This window comes from Homalodisca vitripennis, unplaced genomic scaffold, assembly GCF_021130785.1.
Source record: "Homalodisca vitripennis isolate AUS2020 unplaced genomic scaffold, UT_GWSS_2.1 ScUCBcl_935;HRSCAF=3906, whole genome shotgun sequence".
NCBI classification, from domain to species: Eukaryota; Metazoa; Arthropoda; class Insecta; order Hemiptera; family Cicadellidae; genus Homalodisca; species Homalodisca vitripennis.
The window spans coordinates 69,905-92,314 of NW_025777052.1; the positions used below are offsets into that span (position 1 = coordinate 69,905).

Here is a 22,410-nt window from a genome sequence, read left to right on the forward strand (position 1 = left end):
ACCGGGAACGGGTATACCCTAGGGTACCTGTCAGCCGTAGCTTGGCAGGCAGCCCCACCCCAGTTCCCCGGGGCCCGGTGTTATCTCGTTTAACCGAGCCGGGAATTCACGCACGGCTCGGGCTCGCACGTGGCAACAGAAATCTCCGACATATCTGTCCATTACTCACTTCCTGACCAGGGACCGAAGTGGCTGGCACCAGGGTTCATGTATATTGTTATGCCTCGGCAGAGCTAGCTCACATCAGCCTTCCGCTACCACACAGCCCCGAACACGGGCATGCTCGAGGATCTGTGTAGCAGTTCCGGCACTCCCAGCAAACAACAACACGACCCAGTCGGGGCAGGATTAGGAGTTTTCGGTTAGATAGGGTGAGGTGCCAGGTTCGGACAATAGTCTGGCACCAGCTCAGGGGTACGAAAGGTCGCCAACCTTAAAGCAGGCGGGCAGGGCGCTCCCCTACGGAGAAAAATGGAAAAAGAAGGTAGAACATGGATAGGAAAGAAGTAAGAAAAAACGAGGGCTGCACAAATAAGGAAGAAATGCAGACCATAGAATAGACCCTGGTGCGAAGAGAAGGGACACAGGGTAGGCAGTTTAAGGGATTGGGTAGGAATTGGGGGAATGGTTTGGTGGGGGTGGGCAGTTTAACGTCATACCCAGGATGCAGAAAAGATGAACAGTTTCTCACATGCAGTTCTGTTAATGCAGATGCATTAGCAGTTTCAGTCAAAGTGTGACCTTCATTACCAGCTGAAAATGTTTCATAATGTCGTCAAAGTGATTAATAGAACCCAAAACATAATGGGATATAATAAAACACACAATAAGCCCACTTAAAACCAACCACAAGAACATTTTGGTGGTTAATAAACTTAAACTTTAGTGTTTTGTTGGTCGCTCCATCGTCGAAATCCTGTAGGTTTTTTAATTACTTTTGACATCATGATGACTGAGTAACCTTGTACAACACTGTGATCAAAACCGGTGATACACTGGCATTTAGAGTTTAAGACAGATTGCTGAGTAAACCGTTTTTACTTTATGAACCAGCTCAGGAGGCTCAATCCATTATATATAAATATTTCTAACCATATCAAGTCTGTCGACACCACCCATATCTAAGTGAAGGGAAACTATAACATTTATATAAATTAGAAAGTTACGTTATAATTAAATAACAAACTCAATAGTATTAAATAAGATTTTAAAATGGCTTGTTACAAAATAATTTATAAAAAATATTTTGTAGTGACAATAATTTTATGATTGTTTCAATTAGGTAAACTAAATTTTCAGATATTTCACACGGTCTCCAAAAAATAATGCCAGGATTTTGAACTGCCATTACAACTGCTAAAGATAATTTTAATAGTTATTAAAGATTTAAATGTTAAATTGTAGAGTAAAGAACAAATTTTGTTTTCATACCTAAATACGTATTGATGTAAGCTCCATTTGTTGCTCATGTTTGCGCAAATGTTCCTACACAATGTTAGGCTGTTGTGAATCCCATATCTGACAATTGAGATTAACAACAGCACTTGTGTGAAATAAAAGCTTTGTCTGAGAACAGCTCTCTTTCATAAAATTGTAATTGTCATCAATCTTATTGAGCATAAAACTGGTGAAGTCTGTACACTTAGGGCGATAGATGGGTTTAATCTGGTCTTAACTGAATTTTGTAGACATAAAGACTCAAATGTTTTACGAATAACATCGTGGATTTAGGGATGTTTAACTGAAGACTTTGTTAGACAATAGATGTTTTCGGGCTTCTGATGCAAGATTGTCAGGTTTCTTTGATTTTCTCACCACTTTTTTTTGACCGGCCAGTTGAATGTCCCTTCATCACACTTCCTATGCCATTAAACCAGCGACAAATACTTTATCATTTGGCGAATTTTAACCTCGAATGTAACTGGAAACCAACGCTATTGCCAAGCTCATTGTCAAGGAAAAAATAGTTGAGGACTTTGGTGCATCAGAATACATAGTTTAAAGTTAACTAGGCAGCTAGTAAATGATCAAGGTACCTTACCACATTTTCAAAAAGACTCCACAAAACATATTTAAATACTGTCGGGACATCACTGGAACAATATATATATATATATATATATATATATTTTGTTACAACAAACAATATATACCAAATGTTTTGTTACTTCCAAAGGCTCGAGCTTGGATCAGACTTCAATCTATTTACAAATGTGTCATCTTTCACAAATAATGACTTTGTTGCCTGTATACAGGGTGCATTATGAAAGTAATGAACATGGTTTTATTGTGACTTGACTGTTTATCATATTGCGCTCGGACTGGTCGTATAATGTGGTGGTCCAAATGCGCCCAATCTCAGTTTGTTCCAAGCAGTAAGAGTGGGAAAAGAGGATAAGACACAATAATTGGAGTAGAGCCTCAGGATTAAGACTATCCAAATTGTTTATCTCTCCTTGCGCTAAAGGGTGGACAGCTCTCTTAGACCAGAATAAGGAGGATATAAGACTAATATTAGGAATGTTGACAGGACATGGCCCACTAAGGAAGCATCTTATGAAGGTAGGCCTCAGCCAGACTAACGAGTGTAGACTCTGTGGAGAGGAGGAGGAGTCAGCAGAGCACATTTGGTTAGAATGTCCTGCCATCGTAGAAACTCGGAAAAGATACCTAGGAGCATATCTCCTCAGCCCCAAGGATATCAGAGAACAGGAGCCCACAAATCTGATTAGTTTTTGCAAAAGCCTCGGACTTTGAAGGCACAAAATTAAAGTAAGGGAGGCGCAAAGGTCCTTTTAGGACTAAGCGCGGGGACAAACTGTTCTTTTCCCTCAGGAAGGAAAAAAAAGGCAGTAAGAGTGGTAGGATGTGTCTTTGTATGAAGTTTGTTTTTTTATTTTGTCACGCCACGATAAAGCACTTGCTGTAACTGCGGTACGCGGTCATGTTTTATGTGCGGTTTGAGAAGAATGCAACAGAAACTTATCAAATGCTTCAAAAGACCTTTGAGGAGGAATGTATTTTAAGATCTCAATACGGAATCATACAAAATCTTCTCCCAAACCCAAAAAAGGCGTGCATGAGCAAATCTTGCATCAAAACCATGCTGATTGTCTTCTTTTACGACCGAGAAATCATCAATTTTGAGTTTGTACCATAACGACAAACTGGCAATGCAGCCTTTTACTTGGAGGTGCTCAAGATATTGAAACGCTAGGTCATGCATGTCCGTCTTGAAATTAAAAACGTCTTTAAGCTCCAACACAATAATGCAGCCACATGGCCTTCATCATTATCCACTACCTGGCCCAGAACAAGACCCTTGTGTGCCCCAGCCTCTTTACAGTCCTGACTTGGGTCCATATGAATTTTTTTGTTCCCCAGATTGCAGAGAGAGATTAAGGAAACGCACTGGGAGTCAGTGGAGAACATCCAAGGTCATGTTACAAGGTTCCTGAGAGGCATTCCAGTTGAGGAGTTCCAAGGTGCTTTCCAGACATGGCAGAACTGTCTAAATATATTTTTCTTAAAAGATGAGCATACTTTCATAATGCGCCCTGTATACAATGAGAAGTGGTGGCTTCAAAAAGTTGAAGTGATGATAACAATGATGTTTTGGTAAATTTCTTTCATCCTTCTGAACCAAAAGTTGCCTTTCATCTGTCAAAAAAAGATATTGCTTGGATACTTGCAAAGAAAATAATATTGGAAATTGGAATTCACAACAGTATCTAAATTCTTTGTTTTTTGAAGGAAACAGGATTTTTCAAAAAATTTGTCATCCTTCAGTGAAACAAACAAAAAATCAGTAACACAAGTTTCGAGATCTGCAATCTGATCTCTTCTTCAGGTAAATTACTGGCAAGTGTCTGGAAGAACACACAACGTAGCTGATAAAGCTGTACAATGAAATATCATGTTAGTTCAAATCCTTTAAAAAATTTAAATAACAACTGGTAAGTAGTTACAAGTAAAGTTTGACATAAAACTATTAAGAAAAACATTAATGTGAGTATACTTTACGCCAATGCAGTATATAAAACAAAAGGGTAAGTTACGTTAAAAGCATTTTACCTGCTGTACTATTATTACTGTCCATTCTTGTAATAAAGTGTATTGTTAATTTAGTAATTTAAACATCATTTAACTTTGTCAGTTAAGATCATTTTAAGGTAGTGTTTTTACTGAAACTCACAGCTCTATAACTTAATAAGTGTAAAATGAGTCTGTCATAATTTTTTCTGAGACATTTTTATTAGTATAAAGAAAATTTTATAAAATGTTCACATGTTTCCACTCAGTCCCTTTTCAGATACTGACCCATGAAAATTGACAAAAACGTGTTTTTGGCCAATTTTGAAAGGTTGTAGCATAAAAATGAGTTTATTCTCAAGACTAAAACTTTATGCTGCTGGTAGTATTATGACTACTTAACACAGAAATAAAATGTTATTAGTGAGTCACTTTTCCTTCTGTAGTTATTAGAGAAAGAGTTTGACTGATTTTCTTGCATTAGTCATTTCCTGCTGAATACACTAGTTTTTAAATTATTCTGATCTCTTTATAAATGGCAGCAATACATTTTCTGCAAACCCCATTTTTTATTAAATCTGCCATATTAAAATGTTAAAGTAGCTGCCTAATAAAAATATGGCTTTTACGTTTTTTTCCAATTGGAGTTTTGTTAACATCTACTCATAGAGAATCCTTGATTAAGGAATCAGGAAAATTTAAAATATAGAGCAATACTGACTGGGTAATGAAATGGATTGACCCCTGTATGATAGAAGCTTTGTTGACAAATGAATTTACCAATAAATCAATTCCAATAAATATTTATTAAACACATTTTGTTATTCAATAGTAATTAATGTTGAAGGTGGAGCTTGTATTGGCTACTGTTAACTTAATTACATTTAAAACACATAAACCAATACTTAAAACTTGTATTTTTGTAAGACCTTTCGATAGCAAGGCTATCCGTCAGACACATCACAAAAGTATAAAAACACTTTTGTGATGTGTCTGACGGATAGCCTTGCTATCGAAAGGCCTCACAAAAATAAAAGTTTTAAGTATTGGTTTATGTGTTTTGAATGTAATTTAATGACCGACTATAACATTCTATAACCTGTCCATATATGCAAAGAGACTACCTGACGATAAGACTAGATATTAGAATCAAATATAATTAAAATATTTGAATACTTTTATGCTTACTTAAAAAGCAAATACTACACAATACAGATTCCCCCTTAAGAAAATTTTTTCTCTCAGGCAATTAATAGTGTTCACTGTAATGTGGAAAAATCAAATACTAATATTCTTAGATTTAAAGTTTAGGGCACAAACACAAATCTTATATTAGTTTTTGTTTGCATCTGAAAATCTTCCTCTTGTGTGAGGAAACGTTACTAAAATATGAGTCTCTTGTCTGCACTACTATAAAACGTCTAGTTGTTATAGTACCTGAATTTTTAAATAATTTTTGAAGAAATGAAGGTAAAATTTCAAAATGTAAAAGTTACTTTTGCACAAACAAATTGATGTTTAGTTTTAGAAGTTGAAAATAAAAATGTATTGAGTTTTCCACTTTTACAATAGGTTGATCACAAGGAAGAACATAATTTTTAGGTTTTTTTACCAGCATTTAATACAAAATAACTTATAACACATAAGTTTACTAAATATAACTCATCATTCCTTAATCATAGAAATAAATGTCCAATCTTTCTAACATGTCCTATTAAAATTAAATTAGTACACATATTTATGATAACATTTTCTAAACACAGCATTACTTTTTAACTGGCGTTTTCTTATCTTCCACCTTAATTTCTCGAGACCTTGTATTCCGTACCGATGGAGATGGCTTTTCTTCTAGTTTAGGTTCTAACGTTGTTCCTGATGAACATTTTTCATCTACTTTGGTTTCTGCAGGTTGTTCTTTGGAATCAGATGACAACTCTTTGCCCGTCTGAGATGATTCATTTGGAGATGCAACTGTTGTCTGGCTCTCTGCTTTCATACCTAATTGTCTAGGAGAAGATCTACTAGGCTGTGCTGTTACTTTTGTCTCTATTTTCGGTTCTGGAGTAGAAGGTGGGTTTTCTACAGCAACTTCAGCTTTTGACTCAGGTTGATTTGGTTTTTCTTCAGTTTCCCCATCTACAGGTTTTTTGTTCTTGTCTTCCTGGTTAGATTCTTTTACACTTGTATTTTCTTTAACTAAATCAGTTTCAGTTTTCTCTGTTACCACATTTTCTTTCTTATGATTTACTTCAGTTTTACTTTCTATTTTCTGTGCCTCAACATTTGAATTGTTTGTGTTTTCTTGAGATAATAATTTAGTTTCTACATCCTTTTCTACCTTACGGGTACTTTTTTCAAAAATCTCCTTTTTCATTTCCAATTTTGCTGCTTGCTTATTTTCAGCATTTGCATTTTCCATAGCATCCTCCATTTCGACATCTTCAATGATTTCCTCTTTAACGACTGGTTTTTGAGCAAGAATCGGGCCCAGCTTTTCATAAATTTCAGTCATTGCTGCGAAGTATAACTTGGTTTTACTCTGTAAAAGAAATTCAACACTATAATATTATGTCTTTTAAAATATTTATAACTAAACTTCCTTATAAAATTAATAAATTCCATGCTCTTGATGAAAGTAAAACAACCAAATTTGAACCAACCACATTTTTACATGTGTTACTACAGTTTTTATATGGTTAATGAAAAAGGTTCACAAATATCACAAAACTAAAAGTTTATAACTGTTTGTTTTACAACTATAAAATTATTGTTCTTAAAATTTCAACTGGAAACCTATATCGGGTGTTTTTGTTACAATTTAAATAGCAGCCCTGATATTAAGGGTTTTTTGTCTCTTTTTGTTATTATGTACTGAAAATATGACCAAACAGTATCAGTTTTACAAAGATAAATACAAATTAAGAATACAGAGCTTTCTGTCTCAACACAGTAAAAATTGCAACTCATTGAAATTAATTAAAAATTAATTGAGGCAAAACATGAACATCCACATTAAGTAGGTAAATAACTTCAATAGATAACCACTTTCCTTATAAAATCAAACCTGTTTTACAGTTATTTCCTACTGCAAGGAAGGTCTCTCTTCGCTTATCAGTTTTGAGGAAGTCCAGTGTCATGTTCAGTTTATGATGGAAACAAAGTTAAGACATATTTTTGCGATACTTTACATTGAAATGGAGTGTTTAATGATAATGATGATGCGAGGCTACGGAAACCGAGTGAGATCTTATGATTAAGTAAGGAATTTATTAAATGACACTTATCCCAATCGAAACCCTGTATCTATATCAGGAGTTCAAAAAACAATCCAACATTTCCAGGAAACATGCAGTGTTAAAGACTGTTTCAAACCTAGCCAACCAAAATCGGCTAAAATGAAAGATTGTCTGAATGACTTGATGTTTTACAGTCTGTTTTAGAATATCTTCATGCCTCCACAAGAAATGTTTCTCAAATATTAGGTATGTCTCAAACATTAGTTTGTAAAGTTTTACATGACAGTGGTTATAAAGCATACAAAATTTGTTTAGTTCATGAGCTAAGCGAGGGCGATTTTCATCGTCAGTAGAATGTTGTTTTTATTTATGCTGTAAATGCAGAACTTTGATAATAGTACAATTATAGGAAACAAAATTGCTTTCTCAGATAGAGCAACTTTCATGTTAAATGGTAAAGTTAACAGATACAATGTTCGTTATTGGGCTGATATTAACCCTCACTGGATGAGAGAACAGTTTGTTGGGCCATTTTTTATTGATGGAAACCTTAATTCTGAGGTATACCAGGAAATGTTACAAAATCAGGTTTATCCATCTATCCAAGTAGCAACCAACAACTGTAATGAAGTTTGGTTCCAGCAGGATGGAGCACCTCCACACTATGGCCTGCGTGTCCGCGAGTATTTAAACAATATTTTTCCAAATCACTGGATAGGCAGAAGAGGAAATATAGAGTGGCCACTAAGATTGCCAGATCTATCTCCACTTAACTTCTTTGTGTGGGGTCACATTAAAAACAATGTCTAACTCAGGGACAGAATAGTATCCAAAATTCAAAAGATCCGACGTAAATCCATACAGCGTGCCACTTCAAGTTACTTGGACATTGTCAAACTGTCCTGGGGCAGCAGTTTGAACTTCTAGTATAAAAAAAACAGGTTAGTAAGTTTCAGCCGTTTTATTGTTTAACGTAATTGTAATTACTAGTACTAATGTAACTTTACATTTAAAAATTTTTAATTCTCCCCCAAAAAGCCAATTTTGGGAAAACAGTTCACTTTTGTTTCTTAGAGGGGTGTCCTCAGTTTCATTTTTCTATCTCTGTCCATCATTTTAACTTAATTAATTTCAATGAGCTTCCGTTTTAGACTGGGTTGAGATAGAAAGATCTAGTTTCTACCATTATTTCTTTATCAAGACCTTTCAGTTGATATAGGTATATTTATAAATACATCACTGTATTTTATACATTTTTAGTTAACTTTACACCTGGACCACTAAATTGTAATTTGAAATTAGGCCTAGGCATATTAAACAAAATATTCACTGTTTTGACAATGTCTTGTAAAATGACAAAAACTTGACTCTTGAATATAGGAAAATGTATTTGTACTTAATAATTATAGGCTAATGTGGATTATTTTTATCCTTTAACTGATGAAATTGTTGTACACTTTGTGTTCTGAAATTTAAAAATGTATAGTCACAAAAATTCCCATTTTAGGGAAATGGGCAAAGTTGTAACAGTGACTAAAAAGTTTACTTCTATTTCCTAGAAAGATGTCCCGAGATCCATCCCTCCATCTTTATCCATCAAAAACTAAACAGAGTGTACCCATACTTTTATCTCACATTGTATATTCATGATGATGTTGTACAGTATATACATATACATAAGAAAACTTGTCTAATTTGATATTTGACTGTTTTAATAATTCCAAGTTAATTGAAACAGTTACAAATTTAGACAATTATAATTGAAGAAGAGATATTACTTTTATATTAAGTTGTGGTTTTAAATATATCTTCAATGTTTAGTTTTTATTTATATTTAATTTGTAAATATTTTAACCTTTAAAATAGGAACTTTTATGGATCTTTATAATAAATTTATATAAGACAATATACAAGATACAAAAACACTCCGCCACTGCTCTAAGTCCAGAAATTTTCCAGGTCCAAGGTTAATCCTCTATCTGGCCATCAAAATACTGGCCCAGCCAGTTTCGTTTACACTGATTGTTTTGTACAGCTTAAAATGAAGAATATACATAACGTTATATATTTTACTGTTTGTAATGAAAGAACTTTGTAATGTACAGTACAACCCCGATAAGTTGGCCCCCGCTAACCCGGAAGTCCGGCTAATCCGGACCGATTTTCAGTTAAAAACTAAAAAATCAGACAAATATTTCAATAATAAAAACGTAATATTTTTTAGTGGTATAGTATCCGTGAATCGATGTTGCATCAGTATTTGATGGGACTGTACGACTGTGAGTGTGTGACTCATGGCACATGGCGGCCGAGTGGCGGTCATTGTCCCGGATTCTCGGAAACAATAACAGACGCTTATTTCCCCAAATCCTCTCCCACGCTACCGCCACGCCTGGCCCCTCAGTACCGTTCCTACCTCGCTCCGCTCGCTTGTGCCCGTGTTTTGTGTGTAGTGTATTGTATTGTTTGCTTCTGTTCTGCAATAGTGCTTCAGATAGTGTGCTTCATTTGTGTTGTGCGTTTGTTTTTATCTACGCGATGGCAACAAAACGTAAAAATGTTGTAGTGACACCGGAAAAGAGACTAGAGGCATTAGGTAGGATTGATAAAGGCGAATCTTTAAAAACAATTGCAGCATCTTATGGTGTCGGTACATCTACAGTATCGGATTGGACAAAAGATAGGACAAAAATCGAAGAATTTTGTTTCAAAATGATAACAAAAAACAGTTTGGGCAATCGGTGCAAAGCAAAGAAAGCTAAAAACGAGACTCTTGATGACGCTTTGTATGTTTGGTTTTATGCGGAAAGGGAACGTGGTTTGCCATTGTCTGGGCCTATCATTCAAGAAAAGGCAATCAAGCTGAATAAACAGTTGCCTGATTGTGAACCAAATTTTACTGCGAGCCAAGGATGGTTGGATAGGTGGAAAAAACGGCATGGTATTCGCCAACTATCTATCACAGAAGAAAGTCTATTTGGGGACAACAGCACTGCTGATGACTATAAAAACAAGTTTTTGGATTTTGTTAAAGAATAAAATTTAACGGCAGATCAAATATATATCGCATATGAGATGGGTCTGTTTTACAGAATGTTGCCGAGCAAAACTTTGGCCTCAAAAACTGAAAAAGACACAAAGGGATACAAAAAAAAGCAAAGACTGATTGACAATAATGGCCTGCAGCAATGCTTCGGGGAAGCATAAATTTCCTCTACTCTACCTTTAGGAAAAGCGAAAAATCCGCGAGCACTGAAAAACGTAAATCGGGATTATCTACCAGTTGTCTACAAGTCTCAAAGAAGTGCATGGATGGACAGCAACACTTTTAAAAACTGGTTTTTTGATTGTTTTGTGCCAGGTGTGACGAAATATTTAAAAGATTGTGGGTTGCCAATTAAAGCTTTCCTACTAATTGATAATGCTCCTTCACATCCGTCTGCAGATGTGCTGGTCAGTGGGGACATTACCGTCAAGTTTTTGCCGCCTAATGTAACAGCGCTATTACAGTCCATGGACCAAGGGGTTCTCAAGAAAATCAAGAAGGTTTACAGAAGACAGATGCTAAGCACAATCATTGACAATGAAGGAGAACACGGTGTAGTTGAGATTCTCAAAACATTTAATGTGAAAATTGTAATGTACATGATTGCAGAATCTTGGGAAGAAGTGACTAGAATCAGCTTAATTAAATCTTGGAAAAAACTGTGGAAGGGTGTATGCGACTTGCCTGAAAATATACAATTCAACCAGTGGGGAACTGTAATATAGAAAATGACTCCCCAGACGATGTCCAGCCCCAAGAACTTTTGGATATGTTCCAAAATATTGTTGGCTGCTCTGAAGTCAATGAAAATGACATTACTCTGTGGTTAGGGGCAGACAATAACAGAGGCTATGAGCCACTTACTGACGAGGAAGTGATCGCGTCGTTTTTACCTGATGCTAATGAATCAGACGCTGAGGAGGCAGACGGGGACATTGAAGATCCAGTGATGAGTCATGGAGATGCAGTGACCAAACTAAACGAACTATTGGTTTTTTTCGAGCGGCAGGCAGAAACATCATCGGCTGAATTGCTCATGTTGAAGAGACTGCAGGATCGCACAGCACGCAAGCGGCAGACGACATTGGCACAACCAAAGCTGACTGAGTTTTTTACCAGGAAATGAACAGTTATAAATGTACTGTTAGGATTAATAATAATTAAATGTGCATATGTTTGATGTTTTTACAATCAAGTTTTTTGGAGTTTATCTGTAAGTATACCGTATTTTATTAATTTTTACCTAATTCTCCGGCTAACCCGGATGTTCGTTAACCCGGATCGGCCACGGTCCTGATTAATCCGACTTATCGAGGTTCCACTGTAATTGTAAAAAGCATGTACTGTATAATTTTGACAAAAACCCTAAGTGTCAACGAAGTTCTCATTATTAAAAAAATTCTAGAGTAAACTATTCACAATTTAAGTTAAACCCCATCAATTCTCACTACACAAAAACGTTTACACAACAGTGTAAAAGGCAGTATAAAAAGTGAATCAGTCAGTACAAAGTTTACTTTCAGTACAAACAAAAAACATACAGAATTTTGAACTTACATCCATAGTGCACAATTCAGAGTTCGTATTTGTGAGTCTTTCTTTGAAATCCTTCAGTTCAGAACTAAGTTTCTTGATTGTGGCCACATTTCGGTTGGTTGTCTCCTTCAGATTTGCTGAAAACAAGTGTTTTGGTTAGAATAATAACCTATAGAAACCAACAAAGACATTCTTGACTGTTACATATTAATTTAATTCATATCTTTTCCTGAACAAACCATTCTCACTGACTATAAACAAACATCCGCTATCTCATATTATGCTAACTAATCTTCTGATCATACACTTCCGATAGTCATCAAATAATCTTCGACCCTAGAATGTCACGTTTTGCAGACTCTTTATTTCCTTGCACATTAACCACCATGTGCATGATTTTACAAACCATTATAAGATTATTGGAATTTCTTGATCTTTTATTACAATCACCAATCATAGGCGTGGTCAAGGAGTCTATATGATGATACTGGATGATGTGGAAAAGGTCATACTACTGGAATTTCTTCAAATAGTGCGTGTCAGAAGTAAAGGGGCTTAAACAGTTGTGTTGTTGGCTCAAACAGTTTAGTGCGATGTGATTCAAGAGTGTAAAAATTTTTATATTTATAATTATCATCAATACTATGTAAGCTCTATTTAGTCATAATTATGTAATTAGTGAATTATTTACTAAGTATACTTAAAATGATGAGATTAGCAAGTAGATATAAATTTCATTTCCTTCACAAAATTAAACTTAACATTTTTAAATTGCATACATAATCTTTAATACATTAATGATCATTTATTAATATAACAGCAGAAATTTGTGATTTAAAACAATATTGTATAATATTGTGAATCCTTTCTTTCTTATTTATTCTAAATAATTATTTTAACTTTTCTAAACCTTTGCTTCTTTAAGGTTACTCAATATAATATAAAACTCAAATATACACTACATTTTAATATTGCTGCCAAATTAAATAGTAATTGTTGTCTGGTGTAAATTTTAAGGTATGTTTCTTGTTAGCATTAATTTAGCACGAAAAACAATTATAAATTGTTAATATCTTACATACCATATATTGTGAATTTTCTACTATTATTCTTTAACTAAACATGAGCTGTACTTAAGTTTGTTATGTAGTAGAAGAAACAAAACTATTAAGAAGAGGATAATTAATATTTATAATTAATTTAATTTACATTGCTTATTATAGCAAATTCAATTCTTTGTTAAACTGTATCTGAACCAATTAATCTGTATACAAAAAACCACAAGAGATTGCAGTTGAGGGAGGAGCCTATTTTGCCCGTGACCTTGGAGCGGCCAACGAGAACTGATCGACGTTGCCAAACTTGTTCCCCGCTGTAACCACAAGCCGCGCGAGTCCAGCGTTCTTAAAATACTTAACCGTTACACTCGAAAGAAATGTTAGAGCTGTCTTGAATTAATTAACTACGTATTACAAAATGTAATTTTACGGTCATTTAAAAAAAAAGTACATCTCTGTAGCTTATTTCCATGTTGAGTTAAATGGATTGAAATAAATTATTGTATTATATTACTCATATACGAAGATCGTAGGATTAAAATCTTTAGCCGAAATATAAATTAAAAAGAAAACATAAAAATACCGCAAAAACGTTAATTTCCCGTTAATATTCCGTGAAAATGAAGTAGACTCCGAGGTTTTGGCTACGATATTGCCGCCTGAGAGCGAATAAATAATATACAAGTGCAAAGGTAAGAATATTATTAAGTCAATCATGCTTTTTAACGTATTTCATTTTAAAATAGTAGGCCCTAAAAGCTATTTAGTGGAAAATTGGATTATTTCAAATTTTAAAAATATAATTGTTCCATAATTTTAAAATTGATTATATTGTTACATTTTTTTAATTATTTTTAATCAAGCAACACGTCATGCAATGTCCAATATAAGCAACATGTATATTAATTTTGTGTGTGTTTAGTAATCGTTTAAAATCACTGAAAAGATTGTTGTATCGTATGGAAATAAGCAAGTACTTTACTCTGACTAACTGACGGGACGATTTGTTTGTTTTAATCGATAGTTAGTTTGTAATAACATTAATAAACTATACAAGTAATTTAAATATAATATAGCTGTCAACACATTTTAAATATTGTTTTTCAATTATACTGATAAGTTTTAAATGTTCAGTATCAGTGTTAGTTGTGACAGCGCAGCGGTTTATCAGCCACAATGCGCCAGCCGTGCCGGGCGGCAGCGGCAGTTGTGTGGCAACGTCGCGCAGGCTAGTCCATTCTATTGGTCGCCGCCAACTCTCTGGTGGTTCCTTGTATAATTTATATTTTGGCTAAGAAATTAATTAAATTCTTAATTATAACTTATCCAAGTCTTTCGTTTCACTTTTCACGTTTTCATAGTTTTCAAGGAATACCTCTCCTAGTTTTATATTAAGTAGATAATTTTAGACCTTTATCACAGTGTTACACTGAGTAAATTTGGAAACTTTTTTAGATAGTGAAATAACCTATGGAAAGGTAATTATTAAAAATATCTTGTGTGTTTTAAGATAAATTGTTGCATAAAACTTTATATCGCTCAATAACAAAAATGGACATGTTTACAGAATAGTCAAATTGGATAGCTAACTAATAAACATATATTGTGGGATAGTAACTGTTATGTTTGTCTCTTTCATAGTAAATCAACCAACTCAACTGGATTTAGCTAAGTCTCTTAGTTGATATTATTTTTGCAATAAATTCCCTATGATTATAATGCACAGTGTAGTGACATTAATTCCAAGCTGGTGGAACTGATGTGCAAGGATAAGGGCCAAGCACGCAATAAAACTCACGTGGCCAGTCCTGTTTGTCATCCGAGCGCAAATGGTTAAAGTTCACAATTGATTTCTATATTGCACTATCCTCAGCAATAAAACTATAAACATTACAGTTTATCTACCATAATTTTGTTTGTAACCTCCGAAATAAAAGCATTATATTGAGCTTTTACAACAAAAAGTCTACACAAACTAAATATAAACACGTGAAAATGACACTAATGAATAAACCCCTTTTACAAAATAAACTGTAATTAATATTTGACTTATGATTAAAAAACTACTTAGACAGTAGCAAACTTAACTATCATCTAAATTTTCCAGTTCACATTGTGTCAAAACATTATTTGCAGAGTTAAATTATTGAAATATTTCAGCCTTACTGAGGAAAAACTTCAGTCAACAGATGCTAAACCAAAATTGCCAATAATGAATACAAAAATTCAACTGACTTGATTAACTTACAATAAAAGTGACAAAAATATTATTACTTGTGTAAAATACTTCTGTCCAATAATTAATGATACAGCAAATTTCAGCAGTTTTGATACTCTGAATCTTTTAGAAGATAGAATTGAAATTCAGCTTTGACACAATCACTATTTTTACCAACAACCTGCCCTCTCTCATAAATATATTTAACTATCATCCCTTGCCTCATGCAGTACATTCTTGCTTTTTCTGTTTAACTATTACGAGAATGTTTCAAATGTTTAGACTTACCATTGTCAGATCGAAGCTTCTCCAGCAATTTTTCAGTCTTAACACGAGTCTCTTCACTGCGTTTAAACTGTGATTGTAGCTTATTAATATCCAGCAATGATCCATTGAACATCACAAAACCTAAAAAATTAAGAATAAATTAACTAAGCACTAATTTAAACTCATCTTTGATTGTTGCAATTAAGTGCTTTTGGAGTATGCTAACAACATGATTTATGGAAGTTCAAACAATTAAGTTATAATTTTTAAACATCAGCTACTCTACTGGCACAATGTTACAAAGAGAGTTACTTACGTTAACCGATTATTTCACTGTTATTTGTGAAAATTACTGACTGACAGTAGCTTAAATAGTTTTGAAACAGCTATTCAGTTAAATTTTGACTTGTAATATTTGACTGATAATAGAGAATTTTTGGCAAGACAGAAAAATAAACTAACCACTTGGAAGTTCTGGGGTTTCAGCTTTCTTGTCAGAGCCTTTCTTGCTACGTTTGCTGGGAGTAGCAGCTTCTTCAAAGATGGGGAACAGACGCTTGTTGCCTGGAACATTTACAGGAATATTCAGTACCTAAGAGAACATATGTTTTAACTTATTTACAGTACAAAGTTCTATATTAAAGAATACATAAGATTTCAGAGTTGGTAAGAGATAGCAGGCTTGGTTGTAATAAACATCAGTCCAACTTTGTTCTTTGAATTTCTTATAAGCTCATAATATAATATTATTTAAACTCACTAAAAACCAGTGTAAAACGATGTTTAAGATTTCCTTTCAAAACAATTTAAATGCCTAGTTTACTCTGTATTTCAAAATAAAAAGAGAATGTAAACTTAAAAGAAATTATTACATTATTTGTATTAATGCTAAAAACACTCCAAATTAAGAGAAAAGTGCTTTTTTATTGATAGGAGAAATTTAATTTTGACTATTTGATCTAACTCCATCCATTTAACCTTTATTAACCCTTTGCGAAAGCCACATTAAGATCAGAATGTCCACTCGTAAAAAACTCATTTGTTAATATTTTTAGACCAATACTCATACAGTTCAAAAAAATATTTGTATTTTTAAAGACAAATTAAATTTCAACTTTACAGTTGCTAAATATAAAACACTAACACTGATTACTTCAAATTGAATCTCTATGTGGTCGACAAACGTCCGTAAGCAGTAAATGTCCCATGTTAAAGAGAATTAAATAGTAAAGAGGATTATCCTTCAAATCTGATGTAAAGGTAAGCCTGCTCTTCTTTCTTATTTCATAAAAACTCTAAAATATTATAAGTAAAGTAATTCTAATTTCCATATATGATCACATTATTGACTTACCAAGAGCTAAAGTCATGAGATCCTCAGTTGTCTGGGCTCCATTTTGTTTTGCAGTAGGATCATCCTTAGGCTTATCTGTAAGTTTCCTGTAGTGTAACGAGTCCCTGGATATGACTTTCTGGACTAGTTTCTTGATCTGAAGACATTAAAAAGATATAAAAATACTATTGTATAAAGATCAAACAATTCTGGATACCAAGAAAATCTTAAAGGTAATATTATTATGCTTCTTTGTTTACATTTATTTCTTTATGTAATTTGAAAGGATAACAGGATTTTTATATTCTTTAATTGTAACAAAAATAACTTAAACACTTTTTTCCTTCAAAAACTATTGTTTAACCATTTGAGTAACTATTTTTGTTACTCTTAAAAATGGCAGATGTTAGCATTCCTGTGTTTCTTCCTTAAATGATATAACTAACTTTAAACACATTATCTAAACAGATTGTGCCATTATCTATAATCATGTTATTATTACAGTACATGTATAATGATTCTGTTATAGAAAAAAAATATAAAAATACATTTACAACAAAGAATCATTAACAACTGTTTATTTTAAACATATTCCAGCACATAAATTAACTGTTATACAAAATGATGCAGCACTAAATGAAAACGTTTTATAAATAAAATGTATCAATGTTTGTATTTCCACTTTCAAAATTTCGATTCTCAAAACATTTTCAAAATTTGCATTTCCTAAATTAAATTTATTAAACCACTTTGATTTATTTATCTTGGTACATTTACTATGGTACAAGACATGTAGAACTTTACCTCAGGATTGTGGCTAGTTAAATAGTCAATGTGTTAAACTATGATACCTCTCAGGCTATTATGTTGTTTACACCTTAACTGCAGCACAAAATATGAACCATTCATTTTTTAGATTTTTAAAATTCTTTTTATAAAAAATTAAGTTTGAACCTAACTTTAGTATATACAGTATTTTTTAAAGATTTGTTGTAGTTCCATGTGAAATAATGCCATGAAAATCTGAAAAAATTTCATATATTACACATTTTTTACTGACTAAAAAAACATACAAGTTGACCCAACCGAAAGTAACATTTCACTTCAAATTTCAAGTATTTAAGAAAAACGTGATTGCAAAATTCATTTTATTACAAAGTTCATTTGATTTTCATGATTTTTAAAATAAACTGTTAGGAATAAAATGAAAAAAAGTGAGAGAGAGATTTTCATGGATTTTCATTTATATATATATATAATTTCAATAAATATTTAATCACAAAAAGTACTTGCAATAAACATTGAATCATATATATATATATATATATATATATATATACAGGGTTTGGTCAATAAGTATCCGGACTGTTTCCAAAACTCAAAATTGATTGCAGGTATCATTACAATTACTTAATAATCTTCAAATACATTCCTCCTGCATCAATAAACTAAGTTAGGCACATCTGCTACTCGTCAAATGCCTGCTGGGAGTTTCCGTGTTGAGAACCTCTGACGTCACCTCTTGAAACACATCAATGGAGTCGAAGCGATGTCCTTTGAGCACATTGTCATAGAGAAGTTTCCAATTTTTTGCAATGGCTGGTCGCACATGTTACGTGATTTTACAGGCCTGTCAATACTTGTTGTAAAATGCAGTATTTATGGTCGTTTCAGTAGGCACAAACTCCCTGTAAACAATGCTACATCGGTTGAAAAAAACAATCAGCATGGTTTTGATATCCAAGCTTTTTTTGGATGCGCAGACCCCTGCATGTGCCATTCTGTATTTTGACGTTTTGTTTCTGGATCTTACTGGAACACCCATGATTCATCACCATTAATACCATTGTCAAGAAAATCTTCAACTTCCTGGATGCAGTTCAAAATTTCTGGAGATATTTCCCCCCGTGATAGTTTTTGTTCTTTGCTCAAGACATTCGGCACCAGCTTCACGCAAACTTTTCTCATCGCAAGATCCCCTGTTACAATGGTATGGACGGTTTCCGACTGAAAGTCCGGTCTCCTCAATAATAAGGATGGTTAAACACTGTCAGAGTCCAAAACTGTTTTCAATTTGGCCACCTAAGCACCAGTCTAATGCAGTGACTGTTTTTTTGACGAGCTCTGGCTTTCCTTAAACATTTTATGCCACTCAAAAACTCTTATGGGGCTAAAGGCATCATCCCCATAAGCCTGTTAGCGGTGTTGAACACAGATTTCCTGACTTTAAAGCAAAACTTCACAGAGTAGCGTTGCTCAACGGACCCCTCTATGCTGGCGTTATGAAACCATATAAAAATTCACCATACAAAAGGCATGCCCGCAGGCAACTAAATTAAAGTGCGTCTGAGCGGTGGGGAGACCCCTCTAACTAGGCCGACTGGTCCAACCCCCCTCCACTGTTCCATTGAGAATACAGCGAGCAAACCAGTCCCGATACCTATTGGACACTATTGTATATAAAAAAAAAATCCTTGTATACGAACAATAATTCTTGTTGTTTTCAGTGTTGGTTTGTGATGTTTGTTATGACTTGTAAATCTCAATAAAGGTTAAATAAATTCTTCTCTTTTTAATACTGTAATTTATTTTGGTCTTCAATAAGGAAAACTTGTCCAAAACTAGTAGCCTCTGGAAAATATCAAAGTACCCAAACTACATATGTTTCACAGATCAAAGAATATGGGAAACAATGTAAAATTCGTATTTATTGATAGTTTGGAAACTATTGAATGCAGTTATCCGGTTATCTGGCCGAAATAACTTTGTATTATATAAAATATTACCGAAATACAAAACATCAAAATTAACAACACCAGCACTCTGCGCACTTTTGCTACTGTCAAAATTAGCAATTCTGTGTCACTCAAAGGGTCCAAGCATTTTTATGCTAAAAATAGAGATTTGATTAAATAATTTAATTTCCACATGATCGTTTCTTTTCCAACCTGGGACAGGAAAGCAAGTTTATTACATCAGTGAAATTGAATGAAGAGTAGGTAGTTTTTTACCAATAATTTCTCATGAAGCACTGTTTCATATATGTACTGAATATAAAAAGTTAATATTTCCAGTTCTGAAGAGTATGGAACTTAAATAGTTATATTTGATTTCTTCTTTGCTGAATACTGGACAATTACATCATTAACAAAAAGACTACAGAAGTTTACAGGCCTCAACTTTTGGCAACTCATTTAATTTGAAAAAGAGCAAAATGGAGTCAAGTGGAACACCATACTTTACTATTCAGTATTTTTCAATTAATGACTTTTTAATAATATTTGTATTGTAATGTGGTGACAGTTAATGTGTTAATATCATTGTATGTTTACTGACCTGAGCACGAGACAAACTGAGTCCAAGAGTGAAAAGCAGCTCTTCGATGTCCTTGTCGAATATGTAACCACAATGTGTCTGGTCAAAGTAGACAAAAGACAAAAGTAAGTAAGGGTCCACTGTCACAACCTTCACCCTCTCTTTCTTCTTTCTATCTGAATCTCTCCTATCCTTTTTACTATCTTCTTCCTGTGAATCAATTACAATACATTAAATATGTAAAATGTATTTTACCCTACTTCATTACGATAGATATCAGAATCTAAACAAAAATAAAAAATACAAGAGTCTTTTGATAATCCAGTTCCGTTTAATTGAAAAATACCTTGAAAGATTCTTTACATTATGAGGTATTGTACTTAAAGAGGTTATGTCAAATCATTTAACCTTAGAAGTGGCGTGGTCAGGATTTTTATCACAAAACCGTAGTCATTTAAGTTGCACTGCTGGATATCTGGCATGCATGTATGTGGTTGTATATACAACTTTTGAAAGAATAAACATTCTCTGATTATTTTTAAATGATGTAGTTGTTATTATTAACACACTTCATACCTGATGTGTTTCAAATATTGTAAACACAAGTTATATAAATTTGTTTATAATACATTATTATGTTTTTAACTTTTAAACAGAATGATAGACAATTTGTTATAGATTCTTGCTTTGAGAATTATTCTCTTGTTATAGAGAGTTAAAATTGTTTATTGCTTGTTTGTTCCTTAAAAGTAGGAAAAAATAACTGCACATAATATTTAAATAAACATATTATTTTTTGAAAATGAAGTGCTACAAACTAGTATGAATATTTCTGAAAAAATATTTTTAAGAAAGTAAATATTTTGTTATAAACTCTTAAATTTACTTATGGGATAAAATTTAGAAACAAAGTTTTTGAAAAATAACAAATTTGTAAATAATGATTGCAAAATTGATAAGTTTTAGTTTCCCTACAAGTTGTTCTGGAAAAATTATGTACAATACGTTACATTTATGCCATTGATAAAAAAGTTTACATAATTATTCATAAAGATACTGCCACGCCAAACAAATAAACAATCTGACATTCTAACCAAACATATAAAGTGTTTAGGTATATTCAACCAAAAGAATGTGACAGTAACACTTAGATTTCCTCATGTTCATTAAAAAAAAACTAATATAATATAAGAAATTTGTTTGTTTCCTTACATCACCACTGCCATCATCATCCTCGATACTGTTTTTTATCATCCCTCTTATCATCTTTTCTGTCCTCCTTTTTCTCGCTGTGAGCACTCTTGTCTCTGTCTGATTTCTTATCTTTTTCTTTTTCTCTTTCTTTATCTTTGTCTTTTTCTTTTTCCTTGTCCTTGTCCTTGTTCTTGTCCTATAACACATTTCATATTCATAAATATATACTAATACACAATTGCTTTATGTAGCCAGTTTAGTCCTTATGTTAAATAATGATTCACTACAATTTGCTTAAATACCAAATATTCATTTATTACAACTTTATTAGTACATTCATTCACTATTCTAATCACAGGTTTATTAGAACAGAGCCCAGGTGACTACAACACTAAGGGTTCACCACTGAGCCACTACAACAGACAAATATATTTTATGCTCCATCACAAAATAAACTGATAGACTTACTTTGTCTTCCTTTTCTTCCTTTGGCTTTTCAGGAACTTCTACTAGGGCCTTGTAAATTTGAAAACCAAAATCTCTCATGAGCATTTCATTGAAAAGTTCTGCAAATAACGACACTTCAAAGGAATGTTCCTGAAAAAACATACAGAAATACAATATTAAATCACAGTTTGCATAATCATAAAAACAATTAATATAGCCCAAGGGACACCCTGAAATATCTTTTAAATTAATTTTGTACTTCAGAGAATTACATATGCATACCACTTTAACATTATTTAAAACATGGTACAACACAGTTTGAATACAGATGTTGCATATAACAAGAGCTAAACATGGGACAAAGGACACTACTGTATTACAGGATTATTCATGAAGATACAGTGAAACTGTGCGAGCTCATTCTACATGTAAAAGGTTTACATAAACATGGGTCAGGAATGCTTCATTAGTGAATTATGGCTAGCAAAAGATTTTAGCTCACCATGTAAAATGAGGTCTTCCTGAAATTTTGGTAAGGTAGATTAAAGAACGAATTCAATCACTTCTTATGATTTTTGACCTGATAAATTGAATAAATGAAAAAAATGGAGTGAAAGACACATTTTTTTATCTATGGGCAGCAATAACTTTGTTATGTCACCAAGAAACATATAAAAACTTTGAATAAACTTGTATAAAATTTTATTCTGAACAAAACTGTGTAAATA

At 33.1% G+C, this 22,410-nt stretch overlaps 1 protein-coding gene across 1 annotated transcript in view; it reads right to left on the minus strand.

Annotated features, from left to right (window-relative positions):
- Positions 1 to 5,627: 5,627 nt before the first annotated feature.
- LOC124371104 (cell division cycle and apoptosis regulator protein 1-like) overlaps positions 5,628 to 22,410 on the minus strand; it is a 28,899-nt gene continuing 12,116 nt past the window's right edge. The window contains exons 6-14 of the mRNA XM_046829416.1: positions 21,704 to 21,832; positions 21,283 to 21,431; positions 20,611 to 20,617; positions 20,063 to 20,251; positions 16,748 to 16,883; positions 15,856 to 15,957; positions 15,415 to 15,534; positions 11,872 to 11,987; positions 5,628 to 6,571 (exon numbers count right to left, since the gene is read on the minus strand). Of these exons, the coding sequence (XP_046685372.1) occupies positions 5,798 to 6,571; positions 11,872 to 11,987; positions 15,415 to 15,534; positions 15,856 to 15,957; positions 16,748 to 16,883; positions 20,063 to 20,251; positions 20,611 to 20,617; positions 21,283 to 21,431; positions 21,704 to 21,832 (1,722 nt within the window). The 3' untranslated portion in view covers positions 5,628 to 5,797. The remainder of the gene's footprint in view (positions 6,572 to 11,871; positions 11,988 to 15,414; positions 15,535 to 15,855; positions 15,958 to 16,747; positions 16,884 to 20,062; positions 20,252 to 20,610; positions 20,618 to 21,282; positions 21,432 to 21,703; positions 21,833 to 22,410) is intronic.